Consider the following 11,954-nt stretch of genomic DNA (forward strand, 5'->3'; position numbering starts at 1 on the left):
TTCTGTTGCTCGAGTTCCCATTGCTTGAGTTAACATTGCTTGATTTAACATTGCCTGAGTTTCTGTGGCTTTAGTGTCTGTTGCTTGAGTTCCCATTGATCGAGTTTCTGTTGCTTGAGTCCCTGTTGATTGAGTTCCCATTGCTTGAATTCCCGTTACTTGAGCTTCTGTTGCTTGAGTTTCTGTTGCTTGAGTTCCCATTGCTCGAGTTTTTGTTGCTTGAGTCCCTGTTGATTAAGTTCCCATTGCTTGAATTCCCGTTACTTGAGCTTCTGCTGCTTGAGTTTCTGTTGCTTGAGTTCCCATTGGTCGAGTTTCTGTTGCTTGAGTCCCTGTTGATTGAGTTCCCATTGCTTGAATTCCCGTTACTTGAACCTCTGTTGCTTGAGTTTCTGTTGCTCGAGTTCCCATTGCTTGAGATAACATTGCTTGAGTTAACATTGCCTGAGTTTCTGTTGCTCGAGTGTCTGTTGCTTGAGTTCCCATTGCTCGAGTTTCTGTTGCTTGAGTCCCTGTTGATTGAGTTCCCATTGCTAGAATTCCCGTTACTTGAGCTTCTGTTGCTTGAGTTTCTGTTGCTCGAGTTCCCATTGCTTGAGTCAACATTGTTTGATTTAACATTGCCTGAGTTTCTTTTGCTTGAGTGTCTGTTGCTTGAGTTCCCATTGCTCGAGTTTCTGTTGCTTGAGTCCCTGTTGATTGAGTTCCCATTGCTTGAATTCCCGTTACTTGAGCTTCAGCTGCTCGAGTTTCTGTTGCTCGAGTCCCTGTTGATTGAGTTCCCATTGCTTGAATTCCCGTTACTTGAGCTTCTGCTGCTTGAGTTCCTGTTGCTTGAGTTCCCATTGCTCGAGTTTCTGTTGCTTGAGTCCCTGTTGATTGAGTTCCCATTGCTTGAATTCCCGTTACTTGAGCTTCTGCTGCTTGAGTTCCTGTTGCTTGAGTTCCCATTGCTCGAGTTTCTGTTGCTTGAGTCCCTATTGATTGAGTTCCCATTGCTTGAATTCCCATTACTTGAGCTTCTGTTGCATGAGTTTCTGTTGCTCGAGTTCCCATTGCTTGAGTTAACATTGCTTGAGTTAACAATGCCTGAGTTTCTGTTGCTTGAGTGTCTGTTGCTTGAGTTCCCATTGACCGAGTTTCTGTTGCTTGAGTCCCTGTTGATTGAGTTCCCATTGCTTGAATTCCCGTTACTTGAGCTTCTGCTGCTTGAGTTTCTCTTGCTTGAGTTCCCATTGCTCGAGTTTCTGTTGCTTGAGTCCCTATTGATTGAGTTCCCATTGCTTGAATTCCCGTTACTTGGGCTTCTGTTGCTTGAGTTTCTGTTGCTCGAGTCCCCATTGCTTGACCTAACATTGCTTGAGTTAACATTGCTCGAGTTTCTGTTGCTTGAGTGTCTGTTGCTTGAGTTCCCATTGCTCGAGTTTCTGTTGCTTGAGTCCCTGTTGATTGAGTTCCCATTGCTTGAATTCCCGTTACTTGAGCTTCTGCTGCTTGAGTTCCTGTTGCTTGAGTTCCCATTGCTCGAGTTTCTGTTGCTTGAGTCCCTGTTGATTGAGTTCCCATTGCTTGAATTCCCGTTACTTGAGCTTCTGTTGCTTGAGTTTCTGTTGCTCGAGTTCCCATTGCTTGAGTTAACATTGCTTGAGTTAACATTGCCCGAGTTACTGTTGCTTGAGTGTCTGTTGCTTGAGTTCCCATTGCTCGAGTTTCTGTTGCTTGAGTCCCTGTTGATTGAGTTCCCATTGCTTGAATCCCCGTTACTTGAGCTTCTGCTGCTTGAGTTCCTGTTGCTTGAGTTCCCATTGCTCGAGTTTCTGTTGCTTGAGTCCCTGTTGATTGAGTTCCCATTGCTTGAATTCCCATTACTTGAGCCTCTGTTGCTTGAGTTTCTGTTGCTCGAGTTCCCATTGCTTGAGTTAACATCGCTTGAGTTAACATTGCCTGAATTTCTGTTGCTTGAGTGTCTGTTGCTTGAGTTCCCATTGCTCGAGTTTGTGTTGCTTGAGTCCCTGTTGATTGAGTTCCCATTGCTTGAATTCCCGTTACTTGAGCTTCTGCTGCTTGAGTTCCTGTTGCTTGAGTTCCCATTGCTCGAGTTTCTGTTGCTTGAGTCCCTGTTGATTGAGTTCACATTGCTTGAATTCCCGTTACTTGAGCTTCTGTTGCTTGAGTTTCTGTTGCTCGAGTTCCCATTGCTTGAGTTAACATTGCTTGAGTTAACATTGCCTGAGTTTCTGTTGCTTGAGTGCCTGTTGCTTGAGTTCCCATTGCTCGAGTTTCTGTTGCTTGAGTCCCTGTTGATTGAGTTCCCATTGCTTGAATTCCCGTTACTTGAGCTTCTGCTGCTTGAGTTTCTGTTGCTTGAGTTCCCATTGCCTGAGTTTCTGTTGCTTGAGTACCTGTTGATTGAGTTCCCATTGCTTGAATTCCCGTTACTTGAGCTTCTGCTGCTTGAGTTTCTGTTGCTTGAGTTCCCATTGCTCAAGTTTCTGTTGCTTGAGTCCCTGTTGATTGAGTTCCCATTGCTTGAATTCCCGTTACTTGAACCTCTGTTGCTTGAGTTTCTGTTGCTCGAGTTCCCATTGCTTGAGATAACATTGCTTGAGTTAACATTGCCTGAGTTTCTGTTGCTTGAGTGTCTGTTGCTTGAGTTCCCATTGCTCGAGTTTCTGTTGCTTGAGTCCCTGTTGATTGAGTTCCCATTGCTTGAATTCCCGTTACTTGAGCTTCTGTTGCTTGAGTTTCTGTTGCTCGAGTTCCCATTGCTTGAGTTAACATTGCTTGATTTAACATTGCCTGAGTTTCTGTTGCTTGAGTGTCTGTTGCTTGAGTTCCCATTGATCGAGTTTCTGTTGCTTGAGTCCCTGTTGATTGAGTTCCCATTGCTTGAATTCCCGTTACTTGAGCTTCTGTTGCTTGAGTTTCTGTTGCTTGAGTTCCCATTGCTCGAGTTTTTGTTGCTTGAGTCCCTGGTGATTGAGTTCCCATTGCTTGAATTCCCGTTACTTGAGCTTCTGCTGCTTGAGTTTCTGTTGCTTGAGTTCCCATTGCTCGAGTTTCTGTTGCTTGAGTCCCTGTTGATTGAGTTCCCATTGCTTGAATTCCCGTTACTTGAGCTTCTGCTGCTTGAGTTCCTGTTGCTTGAGTTCCCATTGCTCGAGTTTCTGTTGCTTGAGTCCCTGTTGATTGAGTTCCCAATGCTTGAATTCCCGTTACTTGAGCTTCTGCTGCTTGAGTTCCTGTTGCTTGAGTTCCCATTGCTCGAGTTTCTATTGCTTGAGTCCCTGTTGATTGAGTTCACATTGCTTGAATTCCCGTTACTTGAGCTTCTGTTGCTTGAGTTTCTGTTGCTCGAGTTCCCATTGCTTGAGTTAACATTGCTTGAGTTAACATTGCCTGAGTTTCTGTTTCTTGAGTGCCTGTTGCTTGAGTTCCCATTGCTCGAGTTTCTGTTGCTTGAGTCCCTGTTGATTGAGTTCCCATTGCTTGAATTCCCGTTACTTGAGCTTCTGCTGCTTGAGTTTCTGTTGCTTGAGTTCCCATTGCCTGAGTTTCTGTTGCTTGAGTCCCTGTTGATTGAGTTCCCATTGCTTGAATTCCCATTACTTGAGCTTCTGCTGCTTGTGTTTCTGTTGCTTGAGTTCCCATTGCTCGAGTTTCTGTTGCATGATTCCCTGTTGATTGAGTTCCCATTGCTTGAATTCCCGTTACTTGAACCTCTGTTGCTTGAGTTTCTGTTGCTCGAGTTCCCATTGCTTGAGATAACATTGCTTGAGTTAACATTGCCTGAGTTTCTGTTGCTTGAGTGTCTGTTGCTTGAGTTTCCATTGCTCGAGTTTCTGTTGCTTGAGTCCCTGTTGATTGAGTTCCCATTGCTTGAATTCCCGTTACTTGAGCTTCTGTTGCTTGAGTTTCTGTTGCTCGAGTTCCCATTGCTTGAGTTAACATTGCTTGATTTAACATTGCCTGAATTTCTGTTGCTTGAGTGTCTGTTGCTTGAGTTCCCATTGATCGAGTTTCTGTTGCTTGAGTCCCTGTTGATTGAGTTCCCATTGCTTGAATTCCCGTTACTTGAGCTTCTGTTGCTTGAGTTTCTGTTGCTTGAGTTCCCATTGCTCGAGTTTTTGTTGCTTGAGTCCCTGTTGATTGAGTTCCCATTGCTTGAATTCCCGTTACTTGAGCTTCTGCTGCTTGAGTTTCTGTTGCTTGAGTTCCCATTGCTCGAGTTTCTGTTGCTTGAGTCCCTGTTGATTGAGTTCCCATTGCTTGAATTCCCGTTACTTGAGCTTCTGCTGCTTGAGTTCCTGTTGCTTGAGTTCCCATTGCTCGAGTTTCTGTTGCTTGAGTCCCTGTTGATTGAGTTCCCAATGCTTGAATTCCCGTTACTTGAGCTTCTGCTGCTTGAGTTCCTGTTGCTTGAGTTCCCATTGCTCGAATTTCTGTTGCTTGGGTCCCTGTTGATTGAGTTCCCATTGCTTGAATTCCCGTTACTTGAGCTTCTGCTGCTTGAGTTCCTGTTGCTTGAGTTCCCATTGCTCGAGTTTCTGTTGCTTGAGTCCCTGTTGATTGAGTTCCCATTGCTTGAATTCCCGTTACTTGAGCTTCTGCTCCTTGAGTTCCTGTTGCTTGAGTTCCCATTGCTCGAGTTTCTGTTGCTTGAGTCCCTGTTGATTGAGTTCCCATTGCTTGAATTCCCGTTACTTGAGCTTCTGTTGCTTGAGTTTCTGTTGCTCGATTTCCCATTCCTTGAGTTAACATTGCTTGAGTTAACATTGCCTGAGTTTCTGTTGCTTGATTGTCTTTTGCATGAGTTCGCATTGCTCGAGTTTCTGTTGATTGAGTCCCTGTTGATTGAGTTCCTGTTGCTTGAGTTCCCATTGCTTGAGTTTCTGTTGCTTGGGTTCCCATTGCTTAAGTTTCTGTTGCTTGAGTTTCTGTCGCTTGAGTTTCTGTTGTTTGAATTTCTGTTGCTTGAGTGCCTGTTGCCTGAGTGCCTGTTGCTTGAGTTTCTGTTACTTGAGCGTCTGTTACTTGAGTGTCTTTTGATTTCATTTCTAAGTAACTTCCGGTGTGGGCAATACACGACCTAATTTATTGGCTTGACTCTTTATGTTATCATAAGGTGCGGTCATGTACCAGCGCTCTAAAGTCCATACATTACAGAACATTACAACCCTTTAAAGAAAGCGGGCAATGTAGCGAATAATACACAAATAAGAAAAATAACTGGATAAATCGAGTGGGATTAATAATGTTGACAAAATCAGAGGATTATGTTTTAAATCAAATAAATGTTTAGGCCTACTAAGTAATATACATGCACAAATTGTGATGTGACATAAATTGCAGTTTCAAGGGAAAGATAGTTAAATAACAAATAGTGTATGTAGTGCGAGCATAGCATCGATTACAGAAACATGTGCGAGCAAATTTCATTGTGCTGCACATGAAGTTACCAAAATTAACAGTAAACATTCAAAAGCCGAAAGTGTAATTTTCCACTCTCTGTCACGGTGTAAGCTAAAGTTCATTAACCTACATAAGCATTGTGAAAACAGTACGAAGCCCATAAATAAAGTTAAAATATTGTAGTATTGTGCAAAATGAACCACCAAAAACCTAATCAAATAATGACATCCTACCATGACTTCTGCATGCTTCGCTTTCTTTGTTAAGCAGCATACTATACAGAAGCACGGGAGAAATATTAAAAACCTATTAGATGACAGTCAGTACGGCTTTAGTAAAAATAAAACCACCAGGAAGGTAGTTTAGACATCACACTTGATGATTATGACACTTCTGTAGGATTTATTGAGCTAGAAAGGACGTTCTACAATGTAAATTGGTGCAAAATGATTGAAATCCTCTGAAAAAATAGGTATACGTTTGGTAAATATTTAATTTGGCCACGAACCATGGTACCATGGACCTAGCCGAGGCGGTCTGGCTTGGGTGCGTCTAGTATATAGTTTGCGGTAATGTAAGAGCAACCACATCGGAGCGCTATCTGCGGAGAGAACAGACGAAGGGGTAGTAGAGTTTGCAGTATTACAGGAACATCGAGTTGAATGGTCGAGTGATGGGGCATGTCATATGGCCGACATGACCTTGCCATGGCTGTTATGTTTCCTGAGAGCTTGCAACTTTACTGTGTGACCAAATGATGGATTTCTTTCCAGTGAACTATTTCGGAAGTAGAAGAGTCCCCCATTCGTATCTCTAAGCGCTAAGCGTGGACTTCACTGGCGGGTGTGGGTGTGTGTGTGTGTGGGAGGGGGGGGGGGGCGTTGTCAGGAGAACCTAACTGTCATTCTACGGGACAGAGCGTAGAATGTTATATCCCTTAATCGGATAGGTAGCTAGAGAATTAGAAAGAGGATGTATAGGTTAAAGTAAGAAATCGTGTGAATTTGTAAAGTGAAGTAGAAGGAAGATAACGTATTCTTCTCAAGGGAATAAAGGATTGTTAATACTGAGTCCAATATGGGTAATGCAGGAGTGGATCTAATATTGAATAAGAAAACAGCACTACAGGTCAGCTAAAATGAGCCGCATAGTCAACGCATTACAGTAAATACAAATCCATAACTAATCACACTATTTCAACTTTATAAGACTAACAGCGCAGTAAATGATGAAGAGATTGAAAGACTGTGTGAAGCGAGGAAAGAAATTATTCAGAGAGTTAAGAAAGACGAAAATTCAATTGCGACGGTGCCCTGGAATTCGACAGTAGGAAAAGGAAGAGAAAGAAAAATAGTGGGAGAACATGGAGTAGCTGAAAGGAATGAAACCGGAAGCCACCTGTAGAGTTTTGCACAGAGCGTAGTTTAACCATCGCTTAACGACTGGTTTAAGAATCATGTGTATGTGGTAAACGTTTCTTATTACGTCTTCCTGAACTTTAATTCCCTTTCTAAATTTCTCCTTATTTAGACTGCAACCCGCTCTCTCTCTTCTAAACTACCGCTTCCATTTACACTGAAGCTCTAAAGAAACTGCGCATTCAAATACAGAGATATTTAAACAGGCATAATACGACGCTGCGGTCGGCAACGTCTATATAAGACAAGTGTCTAACGCTGTTGTTAGGTCGGCTACTGCTGCTACAGTGACAGGTTATCAAGATTTAAGTGAGTTTCAGCGTTATGTTATAGTTGGCGCACGAGCCATGGGACATAGCAGCTCTCCTGTAGCGGTGAAGTGGGGACTTTCCCGTACGATCATTTCACCAGTGTACTGTGAACATCAGGAATCCGGTAAAACATCAAGTGTATCGTGAATATCAGAAATTCGATAAAAACACCAAATCTCTGACATCGCTGCGGCCGGAAAAAGATTCTGCAAGAACGGGACCAACGACGACTGAAGAGAATCGTTCAACGTGACACAAGTGCAACGCAAATTGCTGCAGATTTCAATGCTGGGCCATCAACAAGTGTCAGCGTGCGAACCACTCAACGAAACATCATCGATATGGACTATCGGAGCCGAAGGCCCACTCATATGCCCTTGATGACTGCACGACATAAAGCTTTACGCCTTGCATGGGTCCTTCAGCACAAATATTGAACTGTTGATGACTGGAAACATGTTGCCTGGTCGGTAGAGTCTCGCTTCTATTTGTATCGAGCGGATGGACGGGTATGGAGACAGCCTCCTGAATCCATGGACCCAGAATGTCAGCAGGGGACTGTTCAAGCTGGTGGAGGCTCTGTAGTGGTGTGGGACGTGTGCAATTGGAGTCCTACGGGGCCTCTAATATGTGTAGATACGACTCTCACAGGTAACACGTACGTAAGCATGCTGTCTGATCACCTACAACCATTCATGTCCATTGTGCATTCTGACGGACTTGGGCAATTCCAGCAGGCCAATGCGACACCTCACACGTCCAGACTTGCTACAGAGTGGCTGAGTTTAAATACTTCTGCTGCCACCAAACACCCCAGACATGAGTCGGTTCCCTCCAGCACTACTTCAGACATCAGTCAGGTCCATGTAACGTCGTACTGAAGCACTTTTGCGTGCTCACAGGACATTACACGATATTAGGGCAGGTGTACCAGTTTCTTTGGCTCTTCAGCGTATATCTTTCGGCTCTCATAACTGATCTACAAATATTACAAATATCGGTTTGTCTTTCCTCAGTCCATCTTTTAAGATACGCAGTAGGGTTGTTACGGCCATTTCTACAGAACCCAAACTGATGCTCCCCAAAGTTGGCTTCTACCAATTTTTCAACTCTTTTGAAAATAATTCATGTCAGTGTTATGCAACCAAGACATACGTTTGTTTCCCTTATACTGACCACCAATATATTCCTTCAACCTTGAAGCTTTCCCTTGTTTGCTTAGCACTGGCTTGCCACCTGAGGTCTTGATATTCATACAACTGCTTATTTTTCTTCAAAAGTCTCTGTAATGTTCCTATACAGGGCATCTATCTTTTCTCTGGTGACGTACTCTTCTACAACCTTGCATTCCTCGTCGATCCATGCCTACTTTGTCACTTTGCACCTACTATCAGTCTCTCTTTATGGACGTTTGCAATCCCTTTTGTCTGCTTCATTGGCTGTATTATACGTACTACTTTCTCCTTCCGTCAGTTAGGCTCAATACCTCATACGTTATCTAAGGATATTTATTTGGCCTTATCTTCTTTGCATATATGATCCACTGCTGCCTTTATTACGTCATCTCTCAAGGCTACCTATTCGCTTTCTGTTTTGTTCCTTATCCCTGTTTCAGTCAACTGTTGTCTAATAGCTCAATAACCTCTGTTTTTTTTTTTTAATTAGCCAGGTCTCAGCTGCTTAATTTCTTACCTTTCTGAAATTTGTTTAGTTTAAATCTGTAGTATGCAACCAATAAATTACGGTTAGACTCCGCATCTGTTCATGGAAACAATTAGCAGTTTACGATACGGTTCTCAAATCTCTTTATTACTATTACATAATCAGTCTGAAACGATGATGCTTTCGCTGTGCTGTTCATAACAGCTAGCCCGTATCCCAATTTGTTATTCATTATCACATATACCCTTGTTTATCCCTAATTGATTTAGTCTTGAAAAAAATTTTCTAACCTATTATTTCTGCCACTGCCTGTCAGTAATTTCCATTGCATCCAACGTCGAACCATCCATTTCCCATTTTGCCCAATTAATTGATTTCACGTTCCATGCTTCGACCTGTAGAACGTCAGATGTTTTTCCTAATGATAATATCCTCCTGAGTAGTTTGTGTCGAAGGATCCTAAGGGGAAACCATCATCATATTTCTAAAACTAGACCTGTAAGTATGTAAATTTTTAATTTGTGTTAAGGACTTGTGGGACCAAACTGTTTAGGTCATCGGTCCCTAAACTTACGGACTACTTAATATAACTTAAACTAACTTACGGTAAGGACAACACACACACCCATGCCCAAGGGAGGGCTCGAACCTCCGACAGGCGGCGCCGCGTGGACCGGGACAAGACGCCTCAGACCATGCGGCTGTAAGTACGTAAATGCTTGTGTACATGAATTACATTATTTCTGTTGTTCTTTAATTGTCAAGCCGACTGTCTCCGTAACCGAATGGTTAGCGTCGCTACCTTTGGTACGGAAGATCTCGGGTTCGATTGTCAATGCGCCTCAGAGTTTTTTGAGATAGGTGGGTGTGGAACGGGGTCCACTCGGCTTCGTGAGGCCAAATGAGGACCTGCTTGTATAAAGAACCAATGGTATCATCAGGATTTGTCCACTGACAATAATAGCTGGAGGAATTGGCGACATGCTGATCACATGTCCCACGATCATAGATCGCTCACGCTCCACGCACTGCCTCGTTGGCAGCAATAGACTTAGGGTCTAATACGAAGACATGTACAATACCCTTGCAAAAGTGATCTACGGATAAATAAAATTGTAAAAGTGATCTACGGATGAATAAAACTACTACTGCTTAAACTATTAAGTCATATAGTAGGGGCCGGCCGCGGTGGTCTCGCGGTTCTAGGCGCGCAGTCTGGAACCGTGCGACTGCTACAGTCGCAGGTTCGAATCCTGCCTCGGGCATGGATGTGTGTGATGTCCTTAGGTTATTTAGGTTTAAGTAGTTCTAAGTTCTAGGGGACTAATGACCACAGCAGTTGAGTCCCATAGTGCTCAGAGCCATTTGAACCATATAGTAGGGATGCGTGTCTTTAGGAAACATAATGTCTTTCCTCATGCTTTTAACCGTTCGAAATTCCAACACAGGAACGCCATGCTGACCTATGTTACAGGACCGAACCAGCCAAGCAGCCAGAATGTTGTTTAATATTAAATGACCAATTTAAAATTAAATAACCGACCAACTGAGAAGACCGCTTTCTTCTGAGTTGGCATCACAGCCTCGATGAATTTAAGGAAAGACGTCATTCCGCCGGGCTGCATTTTAAAACAGTACTTTTTTCAGAACCGAAGTTGTTTATCTCATGCATTGCTCAAGAGAAATGAGGCTGTGGCTGGAATTTGTAGATGTACTTGTTGACTGATTTAGCGGCCTTCATAATTCTCTTCTCATGTAGAACACTGATAGAGCAGCTCATACCATAGTTTATTTTATCAAGAAGTTCACTTTCCACAGACTTCATCTGAAGCTTCTTTAGCTCTTCAGTCTACAAGTTCTCCGAAACGATATTGCAGTGCCTATGTTGTTAAGAACGATTCCTTCGGACATGCATACATACAGGACACTGCGTCGTTCTTCTTAACAATACAGGCTCCGTAATATTGTACGAGGGTGGTTTGAAAAGTTCTCGTAATCACCACGAGAGGTCAGCGCTAGCGCTACGAGTTGTTCATGTGATATTCATTGGACTGCCGTCTGTAAACACGTGCCACGTCAGTGCTCTTGGAGGAGAGCTGTGGCAGTGACGTGGTTCTGATGTTGTTTCCACGTCATGATTTGCGAAGATGGAAAAAATCGAGATTCGAGCAGTGATTAAGTTCAAAAATGGTTCAAATGGCTCTGAGCACTATGGGACTTAACATCTGTGGTCATCAGTCCCCTAGAACTTAGAACTACTTAAACCTAACTAACCTAAGAACATCACACACATCCATGCCCGAGGCAGGATTCGAACCTGCGACCGTAGCGGTCACGCGGTTCCAGACTGAAGCGCCTAGAACCGCACGGCCACACCGGCCGGCAGTGATTAAGTACTTCGTAAAGAAAGGTATGAAAGGAAAGGACATTAATGCCGATTTCCAGAAAACACTGGGGGACTATGATCCTTCATATTCAACTGTTGCCAACTGGACAAATGAATTCAAATTTGGTCGGGAGAGCTTAGATGATGATCCAAGCAGTGGTCGCCCAAGATGTGTCACTACTCCAGAAATCATTGCAAAAGTACAAAAATGGTCATCGAGGATCGACGATTGAAAGTGCGTGAAATTGCTCACGTTTGCCAGATGTCATTTGAAAGGGTATATCATACTTTAACCGAAGAATTAGAAATGAAATAATTATCTGCAAGATGGGTGCCGTGACTCTTGACGCTGGATCAGAAACGTATGAGAATGGACATATCGGAACAACGTTTGGCCCGTTTTAGGAGAAACGAACAAGATTTTTTGCGCCGATTTGTGACCACAGATGAAACTTGGGTGCACTACCATACCTGAGAGACAAAACAACAGTCAAAGCAGTGGTAACGCGCTGGTTCTCCACCACCAAAGAATACAAAGACAATTCCTTCAGCGGGCGAGGTCATGGCATCAGTTTTCTGGGATGCGAAGGGAATTCTCTTTGTAGATTATCTCCCCAATGGGCAAGCAATTATTGGAGAATGCTATGCTAACCTCCTGGACAAATTTCAGCAAAAGATACGCGAAAAAAGGCCCGGTTTAGCAAGGAAGAAAGTCATATTCCATCAAGACAAGGCGCGGTCGCACACGTGTGCCGTCGTCATGGC

At 43.4% G+C, this 11,954-nt stretch overlaps 2 protein-coding genes across 2 annotated transcripts; both read right to left on the minus strand.

Moving 5' to 3' along the window:
• Positions 1-234: 234 nt before the first annotated feature.
• On the minus strand, positions 235-2,091 carry LOC124545736 (mucin-22-like). Its single transcript, XM_047124678.1, has one exon. It carries the CDS (start codon positions 2,089-2,091, stop codon positions 235-237), a length of 1,857 nt encoding a protein of 618 aa, XP_046980634.1.
• A 1,209-nt stretch (positions 2,092-3,300) lies between these two features.
• On the minus strand, positions 3,301-4,911 carry LOC124545737 (mucin-22-like). Its single transcript, XM_047124679.1, has one exon. It carries the CDS (start codon positions 4,909-4,911, stop codon positions 3,301-3,303), a length of 1,611 nt encoding a protein of 536 aa, XP_046980635.1.
• Positions 4,912-11,954: the final 7,043 nt, after the last annotated feature.

Source organism: Schistocerca americana, chromosome 8, assembly GCF_021461395.2.
Source record: "Schistocerca americana isolate TAMUIC-IGC-003095 chromosome 8, iqSchAmer2.1, whole genome shotgun sequence".
Lineage (NCBI taxonomy): Eukaryota > Metazoa > Arthropoda > Insecta > Orthoptera > Acrididae > Schistocerca > Schistocerca americana.

Coding starts and splice junctions, on each gene's coding strand:
- LOC124545737 (XM_047124679.1), bottom strand. CDS start 4,911: ATGGGAACCCAAGCAACAGAAACTCAAGCAATGGGAACTCAAGCAACA.
- LOC124545736 (XM_047124678.1), bottom strand. CDS start 2,091: ATGGGAACTCAAGCAACAGGAACTCAAGCAGCAGAAGCTCAAGTAACG.